The following is a 20,912-nucleotide window of genomic DNA, read 5'->3' on the forward strand; positions in this document are numbered from 1 at the left end:
CAAAGTAACAAGAGCATCACTTACCTAAAAATAGGTCTTTGGAGATGCTTTTTCTTGATTGTAACACAATCATCCATTTAAAGGGGGGGGAATGACTTCTTCCTGAAAATAACTCCAAAAAACCCAGCGAGTAATCTGGAAACTTGTTCTTAGCTACTGTGCTGCAGAGAGCACACAGAATGATTTTTTGGTGCTGGGGAAAGACTCCCTCCCTCTCTCTGACAGTTGAGCAAAAAAGGGCCATAGAGGCCACATAAGACAGGCACGTCTGTGCACTACCAAACCATGCAGGCTATGCAAAAACACTGGAGTCAAGTTGATCGAAGCAGGGAATTGTACTGGATTCCTTTCAGCTGTGGAAAGAAAATGTGAAACTTTGCCAAGTGTTACCCAGGTAAAAATGTGTTAGAGTATTCCAGCCATGAGAACACTTCTTGCACATGCTGGTCAAAGTCTTAAATGCAGTCTCTCTCTCTCTCTCAAACACGCTGTTCCGAGGCTCAACTTTTTCTTCAAAATAAAAGTTGTGCAGCTGCCTCAACATTCCCATGCGAGTACCTTCAGAAAGTTTGTTCTGCTAAAAGAACTGTATACAAATTAATGAAGACTGATGGATCTCGTTTGTGGGGCTGGCTCCACTTCAAGAGATCGTAATTATTTTACAATCTGGCTTTTATTCACTCTGAATGATGTGTGGATAATAACTATGCAAATTGAAGCACTACTCATAATTTTTGGCACTCATGACCTAATAACCTACAATTGGCTGAAGCAGAGTATGGTGTTTGCAGCTGGTGGAACCATTACTACACAGAACCAGACCTTCCCTACGTGAGCGAGGAAAAGAAAGACTGCTGAGTTCAGTTGACTACACTAATGCACCACCACTGTATGTACCAAAAGACTTCAGAGGATTCAAACAGATGAAACAAGATGCTAGGAGCTGACTGACATCAAACTAACATAAATCAGGAGGAACTTAAATGGTGGTAATGCAATTAAACTGGGGTAAGTGATATGGTAAAGAGGCCACAAAGAAAGCCATTGTAATTTTATTTTTTGTGACCTTAAGATTGATATCACACATGATTAAATTATACAATGTAACAAAACCAAATTAAATCAGGAAGGTGCCATAAATACAGCAGCACAACCAAATAGCAGGATAAGTCATGCCGAGATGTGTCCTAGATTTTTTTTAAAGTGTTTAGGTTAAAAAAAAAAAAAAAAAAAAAAACACGTTGCATGTTAAAAATTATGAATTCTGCAAAATTCCCATGAAAGAACAATACATATAATGACTTATTTCCCATTGACTTTTCATGGCATTTAGGCACCTAGCTACCATTAGTGCCTTTGAAAATCTCCTCCTAGATTGGATATTTCTTGTTTATAAAGCAGATCAGTAGTGTGAGGTGGGTTGGCCAGGGAACACACAGAAACTGATCCCCTCACTATGAAAGATTCTGTTTCTGCGTTAGCTGAATAATTTAAGCAGCAAATGTCTCTTATATGGAGAAAACCTAAGAGTATCTGCTGAGATCTTGGTCAGTCTTGCAGCCATCCAAAAAGGTCATACAGATGGCTCTTTCCAGTCATTCACCGTAATGCAGTATTTTCTCCTATAGTTAGACCCAGATGTAGAGAGGCGTATGGAATCCTCGGAGATCATCTAGACACCCTGTAACTTTGCATTAAAATCCAGCTCCCTAAAATTCTCCCCCAAAAGCTATAGCCCTGGACCACCCTGTCGGGGACAGGGTCACATTGTGGAGGGGGATTCATTTCAGATGGAATGAGTATAATTTACTTGTGAAATGCCTGTGTGGCTTAGAAAAGAATTATGCCAAAATGAGTTCATTCCCCAACCCCAACAACATGTGTGGAGGAACTTCAATGAGATCAGAGAAGGGACAGATTGTCACCAGAGTGGCAGGGTCATCCTCCAAGCTCAGCAACTCCCACCTGCGTCCATCAGGTAAGGTTGGCCAAAAAATGTGTCAAAAATATTTGACAGAAAATTTAGATTTTGATTTAAAAACATCTTTCATAAGAACTGTCTGCTTTCCATGGAAAATTTAAACTTTGTGGGTGGATTAAATGATAAATATTATTGTTATTATTAATAAATACAATAAAAATAATAGAGGAACATCCAAAACCCAAAAAGTTTCAATTTGAAAATGCCACTCTGATGCCTCATGGAAGTTGTAGTTCAACTGCCTCATGTTACCATTCTCCTCTATGCAACTGGACCTCATCTCCCATGATTCATCACAGACAGGGACTCCCTCTGTGCAATCCAAAGCCTCACCAAGAGAGGAGACCGTGGTGTATCATCAGAGATGTAGTCCTGCTAGGAAACCAAACCCATAGGGGAGAATGGGGACATGAGGCACCTTGGTAACATTTCCAAATTGTATATTTCAGTTTTCATTTCAAAGTTTTTGACAAAGATGTTCAGTTTTTTTATTTTTCACCGAAAAGTCTAAATTTTCCACAGGGGAAAACCCCCAAAATATTTTCTGACCAGCTCTATCCATTAGGTTTTATCTTCCCTCATCTACCTGCTTCCACATAATTAAATGCAAAAATTTGGATTTAGCTACTTAACTAGAAGCATCTGCATTTGACATTTTGGGCTTTAATCCATTGAGTGTCATAGTTTTTGTTTAGCATCCATAGGAATTTACAGGTGTTAAAAACTTCCCCATATTGTTCACTAATAGATATAATTGGAATTAGATTTTTTTAAAGTCTATTTTCTGGAATAATTAACAATAGCAATGGATTTCTACACTCATCTTTAAAAAAAGCCCACATGTCTGAAATAGAAAAGATTTAAATGAGATTTATTACGAGAATACCATCTCATCTTTCACTTCAGTACTTTGCCACAGATTCTGTTTAATCAATGCATAGCGGAAGTTAGTCTTTAATACGTAAATGAAAAAAATATTAGAATAGTCAATCAGTGGTACTGTACCTTGCACAGCCTTTAGCAAATGTGTAGGTGGATATGCCATGTGCACAGGGAGTGAAATTCACTCCACCTGCACAAAGCCTGAGTATTCGACTTCTATGTGGGGAAGGAAATATGGAGGCGCTAGGGAGGTGAAACTCACCTACCCAATCTAGGGTCACCGTATGGGGCTGCCTTGCCGTACTTGAGCTAGAATAGTAGTCACAGCCTGTCCTCGCTAGTTGCACTGGGCTCATGGGATACATTAGGATCCACAGCCCCTCGGCTGGCCTGCTCCGAGATATCCCCCAGACTGTACCTAACTGGTCCTTCTGCACTGACGTTGCATAGCCATGCAGCTGGTTGTCCTCTGGCACAGCCCCCTTGTAAGGTTTAAGTGACATGGGGGACTTTGTGCTAGCCCTGCATGCCAAGGGTAAATTTTATTCCAAGTGCAACATACTCAACATGACATTTGCTATATCGCACTACTGTCCATAAATGTTTTAGGAATTCAGTTATAGCTACCCATATTCCTCAATAGGATTCATCAAGCCACAGATCGGATTCATGATGTTTTATCACCCAACAGCTCTACTATGTTTGCATTAAGCTTATAGTACTCAAAGTACACACATGTGTAGGACATCCTCAATTTATTTCTGTGTGTTAATGTTAGCAAATGGAAAAAGACATTCTGAAACTTAACCTAATGACCTCCCCAACTTTGCGCAACTAGGCAGTACGGTAGATAGGTGTGACTCATCCAAGCTCTGGATAGAAAAGTTTGCAAACTATTTACGATTGCAGTATATGTGGTAAAGGTGTCTAAGATCTGGCTTTCTTTTTCACCTTTCATAAATATGAATTATACAATTCTCACTCACAGAGACACAGACAGAGCAGAGGCTTACATCAAAGCCATCACGTAAGACATTTAATTTCCCTGCTAAGACTTTCCTGCTCATACAGGAGCACAGCGGCTTTGGTTTATGGGATTTCAAAACCCTTTATTCTTGTTTTTTGTTTCAGATTTGCATAAGCCTAAATATTCAAAGCAAAGCTCCACAAAAATTGGTGCAACTATTTCATAATGAGACCTGTGAATTTGGCTTTTACATCCTCGTGAGCTCCCTGCTGCCACCTTGTGTGGAAGGAACCTGACGTTCTGCAAGCCTGCCCCATCATCCTAACCGTGGGGCTGTTTGGGGAACAGGAAGTCATCGTCTATCATACTCTGGAGGAGAGGGGAATGACAAAGTGGCTCCCTGGGATCCCCAAGTGCCAAAGGCAAAAATCTTTGGGTGGGAAGGTGAGACTGGGACCTGGAGCCCAAAACCAGAGTCACCAGATGGTGATATTACAGTCTTACCTACTATATCTATTTAACAGACTGCATAGGCAGTCAGAGAAATGCCTGTAATTTTGTGGTTCAGTTCTTTTTAGAAGAGGAGCATATACAGGTAAAGTCTATTTACTATCCTAACCTATCTCATGCTCAGCCAGTTCTTAGGTGTAGAGCTGGTGAAAATTTACTCCAGCAAGGAAAACCACATTATTATACGCTCAGGAAGCCTGTAAGTGCAGAAGCAGCCTGAGAAAAAGGCAAGTGGCATGATTATGATGTTTGACGGTGGCCAGTTACCCAGGATGAACTGGGAAAGGATGAACCTTCCTAATGGGGGGCAGAAGTTCTGAGAGCATGCAGCAGTCCTTTTAAAGTGCTCCCTTAAATCCAGAGATCGGGGAAACAATGCAATTAGCTGCTAATGTGGGTCTGGGAGAAAGCTAGATACATTTTAATACATATATTGTAATAGATCAAGTGGTCTATCAGTCAATTTGATAAATGTACCTACTCAAAAGCTAAATCAACACCCACAATATGTCATTTTCTAACAAAAATGCAAGGTTCAAGCTTTCAGCCACTTTTGCCTCTCTTGGAGTCTAGGGCTGCTAGAGCTCAAGATTGAATTAACAGTGAAAATGTCTCACCCCCACCACCAATATATTGCTTGTTTTTGGAATCAAACAACTTGGTGTTAACAGGCACTGCAACGTGCAGGGACAAGCAGGACTCAAACTGACTGTAATCAGCCATGGGAAAAGACAGAGGCACCATCAGTGTCTCTCTGAATTTCAAGTTATTCATGCTGGGAATGACAGTGAGAAACAACCAAGTTCTATTGTATCTAGTACCAACTAGCCAAAAAGACACAGTAACATTTTTTGGTGTCTAGGCAACTTACCCTAGGTCCCTTTTACTTTTTTCTTTCTTTCTGTGGGAAAGAGGCCCTTTTGAAAAATTTACCCATAAGGAAAAAAATATCAAGTACTAGGTCATGGATTAAAGCAGTTTCTTGGAGAACACAACAAATACTACAATCAACACACTTCAAAGCTGGGCCACATCTACACTTTACAACCATTGTTACTACCCACCCACCCACCCTGAACAAGGCAAGAATAAGAATTTCTCCCAGTGGTTTCTTGCCAGTCTGTATCATGATACATTATAGATTCTTTCAAGTGAGCAAAGCTCACTGAAAATCTTTTGATATCTTGAACCAGAACAGCATTCTTTTCCAATCAATATTTGTCTGTCTTCAAACTAACTACATACCACTGTACTCAACAATGGATAACGATAGTCTATGCATTTCCTTGGAACCCACCTGCAACTTGCTGTAGGACCCAATCTTGTTCCTGTCTGATCACGAGGGCCATTGAAAGGTGGGTGTTTGTTGGGTGCCAAAAGCCTGTTAGAGTTAGCTGCAATTATGTGGTAATGAGGAGCGGTGGCCCAGATTCCAGGGCAATACACTGTAAAATATGCACCGTTTATGCTCCTGCTGACGCCAGTGAAGATGGACTATTGGCTATTGAAGTCAGTCACTTGTCAGTGTGAATAACTTTTCTGAAGAACATTTTCATTACTTTATTTTTATTTATTAGGATTTTGTCAGTTTTCATTAGGATTTTATACTTGGCATTTTTAGTGGTGAGGAAAAGTAAGGGGAGGGAAGGGTTGGAGGGGAGAGACAGCGGGAAAGAGAAAATTCCTTTGGGATTTAGGATGCTAAAATAGTTCTGGGATACACAAGTCAAAACTTGGCATTCCTGGCTCTGAGCCAGTGCAATATTATTATTGGCCAGGGTGGACAAAATTTCAGTCTTTACTGGAATACATTATAATTGTTTTGCCATATGCTTTCTAAATGCAGACATATAATGATGTCTGTATACTGAACATTATAACTTCGGAGTAAAGATGACGTCATCTTGTTAAAGGGTCAGAAAATATCCTTGATTCAGTACAGACAGGCTACAGAATATGAAGTTAAAATAATGCTAATAATAAAGATACTGATTACAACATAAAATGACAGTATCACTATGTAATACCATTTTTGAAAGAACAAAGAATTTAAGGGTCCCCCCCCAGAGGTAATATTGACACATACTATACATCTAATGACAGAGGGGGGAAATGGCCATATTGCACAGAAATAACCTTTTCAATAACAGCCAAATGCTAATGAATCTAAAGGGAAGAAGGCAAAATTAAAGAGAAGAAATTGATGTGTTACTACTGTGTATGGTGTCCCGCAATCACAGTACATAGTTTCTGCCCCTTTTACAGTGGTCACCATTTGAAAAACTAGCCAGCTGCTACTACCAACAATAATGGGCATAGCGTTTACCGCTGTGAGCTGCTCCAGCTCTTTTTGATGGGATAGATTGAGATATTAAGCACCATACTAGCTAAGTATTTGTACAATTTGGGTTCATAGGTAACTAAATAGCTACCTCAGTATTTACAGTATTCCCTTTAGTAAATAAGGAAATTTAAGTAACACTGCCAGTACTAACACATATTTAAGGCAAAACTGGCTAGCTTTTCAGGGTAACTACAAAACCTGAAACAGTACAAAACATTCTACAGTGCATTTGGCAAAACACAATAAAACAGATCAGATCATGACTGATGTGTGACAGACAAGCAAAGACCAAAAGACTGTCCAGCATCACAAAAAACCACTGGGTTAAATCACTATGAAAAAACAAAGTTAGTTACGAAAAATGAGAACGCCAAGAACTCCCACCTCAAGCATTAAGTTAGAAAGCAAAGAAATGTGAGTCAGTTCATGTACATTGGTAGTCACTTGCAAGCCAATGGAGATGTCCATAAGAAAATAATGTCACAAATTAGCAAGGCAGTAGCCTATCTTAGACAAGATTATGGTTACTGAAAAATCTACAGCTTAAAGACTAAACGACAAATCTTCAACTAAATTGTTATTTCCATCTTAATATAGTGATGAGAAAGCTGGAAATCCACTAAAGGGACAGCTAGACATCAAGAGGCTTTCAAAAGCAAATACCTCAGGAAAGCCCTAGGTAAGAAATGGAATGAAATTATAACAAAATGCCAAGATGCGTCAGAAAGTTCAATGACCCCTTATCTCCACAGTTATCCAGAAAAGAAGATGGAAATATTGGGGACACGTTAAGAATGAAGTCGGAGCATGTGTCATGGCATCTGGAAGAACATGCAAAAGGGGCTGGCAGGAGGAATTCCTCCATCGAGCAGTATTCAGAGGGGAAAACCACTTATGGGACTTAACATAGAAGACAAGCAAAAAGCAGCTCAGGAAGCTAGCTTTGGAGGAGCCTTGTTGGTTCTATAAGCCACATTTGTTGGTGCAGAAAGGATTCAGATTCAGAGATCAGTGACGCTAGCACCAAACCAAATTATAGGGTCTCGCTTTTAAACAAAGTTGAGAGTCCTCTTTCACATCAGTTCTCACTCTACTTGGCAGGAGTTCACACCTATATCACTTGTCTTATCAAGTCCATAGATTATTATCCTTAACCAAGGGTCCAAATCCTTCAGCCCATGGCTGTAGTTGAGAGGAAGTTATGCCTGAAGTAGGAACTTCAGGTAAAGGATATTAAACAATCCGTTATATCCCAGTGATGCCATAGCAAGTGACATGGGAGAATTACATAATCCTTTCTATTTAGTGGTACATGAAAAATTCAAAGCACAGGTAAGTATGTCTAACATTTTAGACAATTTCTCTTCAGATAACTTGCTATAGGATCTTATTCCACCGCTTGATTTGAGACTAACAAACATTTTTAGAGCTAACAATCACTGCCTCAAATTTTTAAAAAAATGCATCTGTGACCCATCTGGGACTAATCTGAGTTTCACTGGATAAAATTTCTGCACAGATACTGAAAAGTTCTGCTTTTAATCATCAAATTTCCAGCATCTAGTTGACAAACATGGGAGATAGCTGGAAAAGTATGAACACATTTTACCAGAGAACAGATGATGATCTGAGAGTTGCTGCTAGAGTGTCTTTTCGGGCAACTCTTTGTTCTTTGGCCCCGCTGCCACTACCAAGGAATGGCAATCAAAAAAGAAACAGCAGCAGAAACTCTAAAGGTGAATGAGCCTTCTAGTGAAACTCACTCTCTGGAACAGCATCACTAAGAACAAACATCAGAGCATTGTCACCTTGCTTGTTTCTAAAAATTAATTTAGACACCTTGAAAACTGCCATTGCTACTTTTTGCAGGCCTATGAATAGTGGTAAATTGACACAAAGGGTCCAACCCCACCCTCAGATATGTGATATAACCATAAATGAACATAAATCCAGTGCGTGATTATGAAATCTGTATGTATATCAACATTTTGATCACACCCATCTTTCTATTCAAAAGTATTCTTAAGACATATTGAACACTAATGATTTTAAAAATAATTTCTCTATCTATCTTGGCTCTTGCATGGGCCCCGTGGTTGGTTCCCAAATGCAAGCACTGCACAGATTTTACATCTTTCATTTTACATTTGAAATAATATATCACTTTTGTTGTATTAACAAGTCACCGCCTCCTACCACTTATTCAAATCTCTTTAAAGCCCACTTCTGTCATGTTGCCAATAAGAAGTGATCTTGGAATAATTGTGGGTGACAACAACTGGTATTCTCTCTTGGGTTTTCAGGTGCATTTATTGTGTCCCTTTAAGCCTTGATCTTGCAAATGACTGCATGCGGGCAGATCCCATCACCATTTGTAGGATCAGGTCCTTAGTCTGTAAGCCCTTGAGGGCAGGGACTGGATCTATTTTTGTACAGTATACAGCACTGGATACACTGTCCACATTAAAAGAAGAACAGGAGTACTTGTGGCACCTTAGAGACTAACTAATGTTAATGCAACTAATGTTAGTCTCTAAGGTGCCACAAGTACTCCTGTTCTTCTTTTTGCGGATACAGACTAACACGGCTGCTACTCTGAAACCTGTCCACATTAAATAAGTTATTGGAAATTATAAGTGTGAATTTGTTCTGCTAAATTTGAGTAAGTATTCTTAATTTCAGTGGACCTAGGTCTCAGTTACACTAAGGCCCCTTCATATTACTCTGGTAGCATGTGTTTTTACCCACTTTACAACTCCCTTAACACTACTGAATGGGGTAAAGTGTAAGTGAGAATCAGGTCCTGCAGCTTCCAAACCCAAGTGATATTTACATAGTATATTCAGACAGCCTTCCATTATTACAAAAATTGCTTTTAAATATCAAGATTTGATGCAAGAACTCAATGGTGGTAATTATCACTTAACGCTTACCCTTCCAGATCTCTTTCCCCAAACTTGCAATCTCTAAAACAGTGGTAAGATGCCAACATTTTAACAAGGGGCTCCCTCAAATGTTTTCCACCTAATTTGGTGACACATCTGTATAAAACAAACCTTCTACCTTCCAAAACCATCTATTAATACAATTCACATTCTGAACTTCTCCTCACCCCCACAAAAATAATTCATCTAGCAGTTCTATAGTCCTCCCCAAATTCAACAGTCTTTCCAGCCCCCTCCTTTGTGACAGTGTTTTCTGCTCCTCGGCGCATCCCTATCTGGCAGTTGTTCTTAACAGTAGCAGCACTGGTGACAGGTAGGCACCATGCAACCTCTGATGACAGTGGTGTTGCCAGGTGACTCATCCTGTATGGGGTGGTTGGTTGGATAGCAGACTCCTCTGGTGTGGGTTTGGGGATCCCTTAGGAATGGCTCCCTTTTTATTCCTGAAGTGCGCAAGTCTCCCTATCTGCTTTTGTGGAGGAGCAAGTATCCCTTGGCACATAAGAAAAGGAAGGCTAGGATGAGATGGTTTCACCTGGCTGGTCTGGGGGTTCTAGGGCAGGTAATGGGTTTCTAGGCTCCCTCCCATTTCTTCAGATTCCAAGCAGGATGGAGAGGGACAGGCAGTCACTAGCTGGGGAAAGCGGCAGGCTGCAATCTCAGTAGAACTCGCACTCAATGCAATAAAGCTCAGCCCCATACCTTCCATATGCTGGAGCAGCTGCTGGATGAGGGGGGACTACAGGGTGCACTCCTAAAAGTGCAGCTAGGCACAAAAGAAAAGTTCCCCTTGTAGTAGCTGCCATGTCTGCGTCAATGGTGGGAGTGCCTACTGCCTGAGTAAGCAACAACCAGCCCAGTTCCAGCCTCAGAGAGGAACAATAATTTTAACAAGCAGGGCAGGCCTTAGTATTTTGGGGTGTGCTGTGTGTTCCAATGGCTGGCATCTCTTCCCTCAACAAAACTAATTGCTGTCCACCATGGTCAGACCATGCACAGAGCTATCTTGAGGATTAGGGTGAAGGTGCGAGACAATTGTTTGGAATATACCTCAAACTTAATTGACTAACATAAAAATATGGTCGTGAGTGAAGGGGGAGGGGAAATCTTCAGGATTCTCCAGCCTCCTGCTGCAGAAATGGAGCCTAGCTGCTTCTTATCGTCAGTCCTCCCAAAAGGATTATATTTTCAGGCTACCTTCACAAGGAAAAGGCCTAGAATCTTCCTTGAAATGAAGGCTGATATTTCTCCTTCCTGGAGACCCCAGGGAAGCTCTCTCATGAAAGGGTTCCAGCTGACCATGCTTGTGTTCATCACCGATGAGTTCCTTAGGACAAATTCCTAAACTCTGTCCAGGGTCAGTACTTCCCGGGTCTAATCAATCATTTTAGTGCATCAGTGCACAAAAAACAGGCCCTAACTCTGACCTTTTTGAGACGGTTCGAACATTTGCAAGCAATGAAAAATAAAAAAGGACCTGACCAGAGAAAGTTAAACATACCAAACATGTTTCAGTTTATAAACAATGAATGAGTCATTGTTTCCTTCATGCTCTCCACTTGGATTTCTTGCTCGTTTTTCCCCTCTTGGAAATCTTTGTTCATTCATATTTTCAGAATCACATTTCAGAAAATCAGTGTCTGCATTGTTTTAACCACACACTGAATGGGATTACTTAAATGAGCAGATTTCATAGCTTCTGGAAGAGAGCATGCTGTACCAGCACCCCTCCATGATGCAGGCTAATTAATTGTTCTTGTCTCCTGCAGCTTTTAATGTGGGTACAATATAATCGGTTTTATTACTCATACTTTTATTTTTCATATGAATTTAGTGCTCATATAAATTGTTAGATTGACAGTCTCGGAGAATGGAGACTTTTGCTTTTCCAGCAAACAGGTACACAGAAACAGTGCAAACTTCTCTACATGGCCTATCAACATGCCTTGTCCCTAGTGCAGAACAACATTTTTCTGACAGTTTTCCCATCAATAAACAGACTTTTTAAAAAAAATTAAAGTTTTAATGAAAAAATAAGAACTTTATTCACAACAAAATTTTGATCAAAACTTTATTGACATTTTTATCAAAATCACTGGAAATTCTTCATTTACCAAAAACCCATTTTTCAGTAAGAAAACAAGTTTCTGTATATGAAAAATGATGATGATGATTTTAAAACCAATTTTAATACACATTTATTTTTAACCAACTTCTTAAAATCAGAGTGATAAATGTCCAGCAACAAATGGGTTCATTTCAAACCCTACAAAAATGAACTGTGGAATGGTTAAAATTCCTAGTCCTCCACAGTTACCAGAGTAGACCCGTATACATCTTATGCCAGGGAGCTTAATAAATGGAAGCATTTCCCAGTCAGGGAGTTCTCGTTGTACTGCTTAATGCATGGCTCTGTGTGTTTATGTCCTCACACTACATGGTGTCAGAAATGAGTGAATCTCTTCTTCTAAAGAAAGAATAAGGAAGAGAGACCTCCAGACTGCCAGACTGGTGAGTGGGAAAATGGAAAAATCAGGGAGACGACCTATGAAAATGGCAGCAGGAAGGAGGTAGAGCCCTGTCTCAATGCAGCAATGGAGCCCATAATGCAAGTGACTCTGTTAAAGAAGTTTGATTTTGACAACTGAGACAGCTGGCCTTGGTGGATCCAGAGATTTCAACAATTCTGTATGGCTTCTGGCTTAATACAAAAAGGACCAGATACCAGGTAAATGCCACGATATATGCCATGAGCGATGCTGATGATGACGACATCTGTGCTGTACCTCTCACTGAGGAGGGAAAATAATACACCAAAGTGAAAGAAGCTTTTGATGCCCATTTCATAGGCAGACAAAATATTATATATGAAAGGGTCAAATTTAATAGAAGGTGCCAGGAAGAAGGGGAAAAAACAAACTAAGGCCTTTATTACTGGAGTTCATAGTCTTGCTGTACGTTGAAAATATCGAACGTTAAAAGACAAGGTAGTTGTTGGCATAAGACACACCAATATTAGCACAGCTTCAGAAAGATCCAGATCTCACATTAGCGAAAGCTATAGCAAAAGAAAGAAAGAGAGAAAGAGAAAGAAACAGCAATGTGACTTACAACACAGGAGAGACTGTATCAGACAACACTGACACAATAAACAGAAAAGAATTGTGAGAAGAGCAATCTTAAATTTACATACATAAGAATAGCGAATCAGAGCATGGGATGCCAAAGAACCTTAATATGTGGGAAGACGGGAAAGGTGCAGAAGATATGGCAAGACGCCACAGGTGGCAACAATGTCAAAAGTGGCAGAAATTATCAGATGCCACAAAATGAGACATTTTGCAATAGCATGCAGATCACCAAGAGTAATGGAAAAAATATAAGAGGGAATGTTATCAGCTGACAATGAGTCCATAGTTTAGGGACTATTTCCTCAATAGAATAGACAATACCCTGGTACACATGCATGAATCTCAACAGCTGAAACCTTACATTTAAAACTGATATTCAGGCAGCAGTCACTGCAATTCCAAAAAAAATATCATTGCAGATCTCCATCCCAAGATTTGTGAAGACCACATATAATTGTACATGGAGCTAGCAATACTACATTTGACATTTGTGGCCAGTTTCTTGGGAAACTGGAGAAATGATGGAAAGTTCTTAAAAAAATATGAAATACAAGGGCTAACAACACCCATACTAAGGCTGGCAACAATAAAAGGATTACACCTAACAGAGAAACTGAAATTCATAAGTGGCAAAAAGCAAACTAAACAAGATACACCTTCACAGGGCTATGAACGCTGTTGAGAGAGTAAAAATTAGAAACTGGTGCCATTAATGACTCACTTTACCTGAATCCCAAGACATTTCTTGTGTAAGACGACACCTGGAAATGAAAGCTCATTTGGGGAAATTCCTACCAAAATTTAGCTCATCTAAAAAACCTGTGAGGGTCAACATGTGGATCTGAGGGAGACAACAACCACATTTAGTAAAATAAAAATTACTGACAGCTCCACCTGTTTCGACACAATAGCTAGTAAACTATCCAACAACAGCAGCTGGTGCATCTTCATATGGTTTAGGAGCAGTGCTCACAAAAGCAGCCAGAAAGAGACCTGTTGCATTCATATCCAGAAGCCTCATAGAAACCAAGCCGCGGTACGCTCAACTGGAAAAGGAAGCATTAGCAGTCCTTCGGGCATATGAACAGCTCAGTGCCTATCTGTTCAGCTTAGATTTTAATACAGAAAAATCACAAGCCCTTAGTGCCATCACTGGGTTTAAAACCATTGGCTGACCTTCAACATAGGGTTCAAAGATTTCAACTACAGCTGATGTGATTTACTTTCGAGACTGAACACCTTCTAGGGAAAATATTTGCTGCTATGAGTGCTAGCTATAGCCCTGATTAAACAGCCACCAACAAAAGAAGCAGCAACTTTAAAGAAAGATGTCTAAGTTCACACTGACCATGTCTTGGCAGCAAATCTGGCATCTACCAGATGACTTCTGCAAATTAAAGATAAACAACTAAAGGACAAGACTTGCCAAAAAACTAACTTAACTCTGCCAAAGAAGGTGGGGTCGAAAGAGTCAATTTCCAACAGACCTATTATCACGCTGGCAGGGCCAACCAAAATGACCTTCACATAGCTGATGGCCTGCTTCCGAAAGGATAGCACATTTTTATCCCTAGGGTACTTTAGAAAGAGATGCTTTCTAAAATCTACAAGGGACACTACAGTATAAACAAGTGCAGGGCATGAGCACAACAACTATCTGTATGGTGGACCAGTTTGAGTAGGTTATAGAATTGCTGATCCTCCACAGTTACTAGAGAGGACCAGGGTATGTTTTTCATGGAGAGCTTAATAAATTAGAGGAACTTCCCAGTCCAGGAGTTTGTTAGGTACTGCTATGTTCTTTGTGCTTATGTCCCCACTCTACAGGAACCAATTTTTAAAAGTTTTATTAAAATAATTTTTCCCATTTTGCAGGCAACTCTACTCATATCCAACTGGGAAGGACTCATCTTCTGGGGATGAGATGGTAGGTCAGGCTTTGTGCCTATTCAATTCCACTCTCTCTCTCTCTGCTGAAACTGACAATGATGCCAAATAGCGTCAGTTGTGATGGTACTGGATTATGAGAGGTGGACACTTTTGGATTATGGATCAGAATTGACAATCCAAATTTATATAATATAAACCATTGAACTCCCTTTGATGTGATGTCAGATGTGAACCTTTAGCCTGGAGATGAAAGAATTACCAATCTCGTGAGTTTCCTAAATCCTCCTTGTTAGACAGATTAAAAATATTATGCACTTACGTTTAAAAAAAAATTGTAACAAAACCAAAAATTGCCATTGAATTTTTGCCCCTATATCGGTTACTTTGGCATCAGCTGCAACTTTGATAGATGTATTTTATTTACTAGTTTTCTTTCCTGCTTCTATCCATAATACACTTGGTACTAGTAATTAGTCCATTAGACATCTCACTTTCACAGGCACCAGATTCATCCCTCCAAAAATGTTTCAAGATAGAAAGTATGTAATATTAAAGAGAGAAGTCTCAGTTAAGCTTCTTTTGTTATTAAAATTGTCATAAAACAGGTAGGACCTGATGAGACTAATTTGAAATTAATGATGTAAATAACCAAGCAGTGGATTTTTCATGATCTTGAGGCTGAAATCATTAAGCACAGAAATATGTCTATTCATTAATGCTACTCTGACATCATCCTGGCAATACAAACCACAAATTAAATTAACACACATCCAAGATAATAATATCCAGTCCAGTCAAACAATGAATACTACTAATGAATATATGATAAATTGATAATTTTTGCTCAAGCCTCGAAGTTGTTCCTTGGAAAATGTCAAGCATTTTGTGGTTCTGCTATTACCAGGTGATTGTCAGGAAGAAACAAGTTGGCTTGTTTTATTTTTATTTTTGCCAAGACAGCATTTAACAAAACTGTTTGTGAAATAAACGAGCACATTACCTATCAGATACAGCACCATGTCTAAACTGATCTATAACAACTAAAGCTGGGTGATCACAATCACATTTACAGAAGCATTACCTGGGATATGAAAAGGAATCTCTGTTGGCCATGAACTTATCCCTTCTTACTAATATGCATGAGCATTTGTAGCAGAGTGCTTCGTACAAGTTATGCTTATGCATTATGGCAAGAGAAACAATACTGTCTGCTTTACGTGCCTGGTCACAACCAACCAATACAGCTCCAATTTGGAATACTGAGCATCAGACACTTGCAGTCAGCTGTTGCATTTAATCCCCTCTCCACCACCACCTTGCGCACACACTAATTCACAAAGCACACACTGCTCATGGATATTTAAGGTCTGAGTGCAAGCCCCTTACTCATATAACTAGTCCCATTGAAGTCAGTGGGAGTAATTTTGTGATGAAAGGGTTGACAGTCTGGCCCTTACGAAGATAGACAGACAGACAAATGAAGCAGCTAAAATTATTAGTTATTTGTAGCAAACTGTTCACTCTGCTTTAATGACATCCATCTATTTGTTATCCTTAACTAATCAGAACATCTTTATAGAGAAGAACATACATGGGCTTGCATTAGGAATGAGCCATTCCCCATTCTTTTAGAGAAAAAGGTTTTAATGAGTCTTGCAATGAAGCTACTAGTATAGGCCAGCCCCCATTGTCATCACAATGTGATCTAGCACACTATTTAGCACGGTATCTACTCTAAGTCTCACAGTTAGACAACATCTCTAAAGCCTGGGTTAGATGATTCAATGGTTAAGACACATTAGCGCTTTCTACATTAGCGCTTCCATCACCACAGTGGTACTAGTGCTATAATGGGAGATTTCCCCAAAACTGTCAATGTAGACAGAGACCATGATAGCAGCTCCTGCTGTGAATATTAGTTTCAACCAAAGACTTGTTTCTAGCTCACCACACGATGGTGGGAGACTGACCTAAACTGACTAGTTTCAAAACTTACTGCATGTCAGAGGACTCATAGGATCTTATCTCATTCACCCGTGTCACTCCTCCCCCCATATTCCCTTACAAATAAGGTTCCAGTTAGAGATGGTCCAAATTGTAACGTTTTTATCCACATCTGAATTTCCAGGGATATTTGAATCTGGAGTTTGGGGTTCAGCTGCAAAGTTTGGGGAATTTCATATCCAGAATCTCTGGGTATTCAGATCCAGAGCTTTGGTTCAAGTCCATCTGTAATAGGAACAATATTTCTGTTTAGCAATGATTTCAACCATTTGTTACCATGGGATACAACTGAATGAGCTTGCGTTTGGTATCAAATAGATAGAGTAGTGGTGGAAGCACTTGGGGACCATTCTGAGCCAAAGATGCAAAAAATTAACCAGAGGATACATGAATGGGAACAAGCTGGAGAATTTTCCATGAGTGGAAACAAGGGTTGAACATTTTACTGCTGCATCACATCCAGCATCTGTTAGCCTAGGGGCCAAAAGGCAAGAATACCCACATGAATGTGCATTCTTGGCTCATGGCATGAAATAATATGCCAGCTAGCTCAGGGAAATATTTTAAAATAAACCATATTACTGGGGAAATGAAAATCTCCTGAAGTTAGATCAGATTAAGAACTGGTTAAGAGCAAATCTGATTTATTCATTTTAATGGCATTGTATGTGTGCGGTGTGTTTTGGTATGTTTGGTCTAAACAAATAAATCCAAGAGTTTCCATAAAACTGTGCTTTGGCAATTATAACAACCCATTAAAAAACATTAAGCATTAAGTTAACATTGCTGCAGCTGCATGAAAAAACAAATCTAAAGCTGGGAGACATAATAAGATATCGCATTTTCCAGAAGAAATATAACTAAGCTAGAAGACATTCAAAAGCCTAAATAATGTACTTTTTGCTTGTTGTCATTTCAGGAAGATGATAGGAAGTGTCAATAGTACATCAGTCACAACATCCAAGACACTAGCAGTCTTCTGGTTTTGTCTACAAATAATGGGCTTGATAGTGCCTGTAATGCACAGCCACGCATCCCGAGAGCAGCAGAGTCATTCTAGTGCAACACAAGATACTCCCCAGTGCATAGGGGGAATGCACCCAGCAAGCACTCTGCCTGGACTACAGCCTGCTCTGCTCCTGCACTAGTTCTGCTTAGAGGACCATGATCCCAGCCCTCCCTTTTCTCTTTGGTGCTCAGTGTGACCTTGGGGGAGTAGGGAGAGAGCAGGGACTAGAATTCCACCTGCTCCTTACATGGACCACACAAGGTGGGGACAGGAGAGGGAATCATTGGGCCCTTCCCACCTGCATAAGGGGCAGGCTGAACCTGAAGCAATGTTTTTTATTGCAGTGTGTTTTTGTAGAGATTCATTCGAAGGATTTAGAGCAGAGGTGGCCAACCTGTGGCTCCGGAGCCGCATGCAGCTCTTCAGAGGTTAATATGCAGCTCCTTGCATAGGCGCTGACTCCGGGGCTGGAGCTACAGGCGCCAACTTTCCAATGTGCTACAGGGTGCTCACTGCTCAACCCCTGACTCTGCCCCAGCCCCCAACCTCACTTCACCCCTTCCCCTAAGGCCCCCGCCCCTTCTTGAGTCTGCCGTGCCCCACCCCCTGAGCCTCCTACACACCACAAAGCAGCTGATTGCGGCGGGTGGGAGGTGAGGGATGGAGGGTTAGGTGCTGACTGGTGGTGCTGCTGGCGGGTGGGAGACACTGGGGCATTGGGGGAGCTGACGGGGAGCTGCTGATGTATTACTGTGGCTCTTTGGCAATGCACGTTGGTAAATTCTGGCTCCTTCTCAGGCTCAGGTTGGCCACCCCTGATTTAGAGAATAAGCTGTTTCCAGGCAGATTGTGTAAATGATTCCGATTGCATAATTAATTAAGGGAAGGTAGGAGGAGCAGGGAGAAACACAGAGCTCTAATTTCTCATCCCCTCCCACAATTCCTTGAAGCTTAGTGCTGGACTTTCTCTGTGTAAGCTTAATAAAGCCCATGTAAATTAACCCATCTGTTAGACTGACACTATTTCATAGATTCCTAGAGTCCAAGGCCAGAAGAGACCATTGCGACAATCTAGTCTGATGTCCTGTGTAACACGAGCCACAGAACTTCCCCAAAAATAATTCCTAGAGCAATGCTTTCTGAAAAGCATCCAATCTGGATTTAAAGATTGTCAGTGCTTGTGAATCCACCACAACCCTTGGTAAATTGTTCCAATAGTTAATTCCTCTCACCATTAAAAACGCACATCATATTTCCAGTCTGAATTGGTCTAGCTTCAACTTCTAGCTATTGGATTTGTTATACCTTTCTCTGCTAGATTGAAGAGGCCATTATTAAATATTTGTTCCTTATGTAGGCATTTACAAACCGTAATCAAGTCACCCCTTAGCCTTCTCTTTGTTAAGCTAAATAGATTAAGCTCCTTGAATCTATCACTTTAAGGCATGTTTTCTAACCCTTTAATCATTCTCATGGCTCTTCTCTGAACCATCTCCAATTTATCAGTATTCTTCTTGAACGGTTAACACCAGAACTGGATGTAGTATTCCAGCAGCTGTTCTAAGTGCCAAATACAGAGGTACAATAACCTCTCTACTCCTACTCGAGATTCCTGTTTATCCGTCCAAGCATTGCATTCGCCCTTTTGGCCACCGTGTCACATTGGGAGCTCATGATCAGCTGATTATCCACCAAAAACCCCAGACTTTTTCAGAGTAACTACTTCCCAAGATAGATTCCCCCATCCCATACGTATGGCCTACATTCTTTGTTCCCAGATGTATACATTTACATTTAGCCATATTAAAATGTATATTGTTTGCTTGAGCCCAGCTTACTAAGAGGCCCAGATAGCTCTCTCAGTCACCTGTCTTCTTCAGTTTCTACCACGCCCCTGATTTTTGTGGTAGAAAAAAATCACCTGCGAACTTTATCAGTGATGATTTTGTGTTTGTTTTCTTCCAAGCCATTAATAAAAATATTAAGTAGTGCAGGGCCAAGAACGGACCCTGCGGGACTCCACTAGGAGCACACGTGCTCAATAATGATTGTGTGTTTACAACTATATTTTTGGACCTAGCAGTTAGCCAGTTTTTAATCCATTTAAAATGTGCCATATTAATCTTTCTAATTTTTTTAATCAAACTATAATACAGTACCAAGTCAAATACCTTAAAGAAGTCAAAGTATATTACAGCAACGCTATTACCTTTATCAACTAAACTTGTGATATAATTAAAAACAATATCAAGTTAGTATGACAGTATCTATTTTCCATGAAATTATGTCGATTGGCATTCATTATCCTTTAATTCTTTATTAATCGAGTCCTGTATTGTTAGGGGGCTTATTTCTTCACCCTCTCACTTCCCTGGTCCTTCTTGCATGAACAGAGAGCAACAATACCCGAAGTCCAAAGGTGCAAACAATTCGATGTTTATTGGGGTGAACTTCCAGCAAGCATGATTCCAGTTTCCTTCCTTAGTGTCCCCCTTCCCATCTCTGATACCACAGAGCCTTGCCTGTGTCCCTGTTCCCATTTCTCCCCCTTATCAAAACATGATCCCAATTCCCCCACTCCCAGTCCCTGTTCCCATTCCCCCCGCTTACTTTCTGATTGACTGCAGACTTTATAGTAAAACTTGAGTTCTGCTTAGCTATACCTTAACCATCATTTTAATGAAATTTAACTAACCAATCCTGACACATTGTAACATGGTTATTTAACCAATTATATCCCACCACCTTAATTGCTTTACACCCAACAAAATTAATTATACAGCAGACAGAAATAATCACAGAACCAGATTATTCAGACAAATAATAGGGAAGTGGAGACTACAGTGATAGAACAATACAGAAATGAGGATTTCACATCCCAGCAATTAATAACTGAGTTCTTGCCAGACAGGATGCTATCAAACTAAGTTTCCTTTTACATCTTCTAGGCCAGGGGTCGGCAACGTTCGGCACACGACTCACCAGGGTAAGCACCCTGGCGGGCCGGGCCAGTTTTATTTACCTGCTGACGCGGCAGGTTCGGCCGATCGTGGCCCCCACTGGCCACGGTTCGCCGTCCCGGGCCAATGGGGGCGGCGAGAAGCCGCGGCCAGCACATCGCTCGCCTGCGCTGCTTCCCGCCATCCCCATTGGCCCGGGACAGCGAACCGCGGCCACTGCTTCCCGCCGTCCCCATTGGCCCGGGACGGCGAACCGCGGCCAGTGGGGGGCCGCGATCGGCCGAACCTG

The 20,912-nt window shown here is 40.6% G+C and overlaps 1 protein-coding gene across 6 annotated transcripts in view; it reads right to left on the bottom strand.

The window, feature by feature from the left end:
* The window catches only part of PDE1A (phosphodiesterase 1A), a 291,971-nt gene that overhangs the window by 209,837 nt on the left and 61,222 nt on the right, over positions 1-20,912 (bottom strand). Inside the window, exon 1 of one of the 6 annotated variants that reach the window (XM_034785792.1) lies at positions 25-447. The exons of the other annotated variants lie outside the window; for them this stretch is intronic. Within the exon in view, the coding sequence (XP_034641683.1) occupies positions 25-77 (53 nt within the window). The 5' untranslated portion in view covers positions 78-447. Of the gene's footprint in view, positions 1-24; positions 448-20,912 lie in introns of those variants that run through there. 6 annotated transcript variants of the gene reach the window in all.

This window comes from Trachemys scripta, chromosome 11, assembly GCF_013100865.1.
Source record: "Trachemys scripta elegans isolate TJP31775 chromosome 11, CAS_Tse_1.0, whole genome shotgun sequence".
Taxonomy (NCBI): domain Eukaryota; kingdom Metazoa; phylum Chordata; order Testudines; family Emydidae; genus Trachemys; species Trachemys scripta.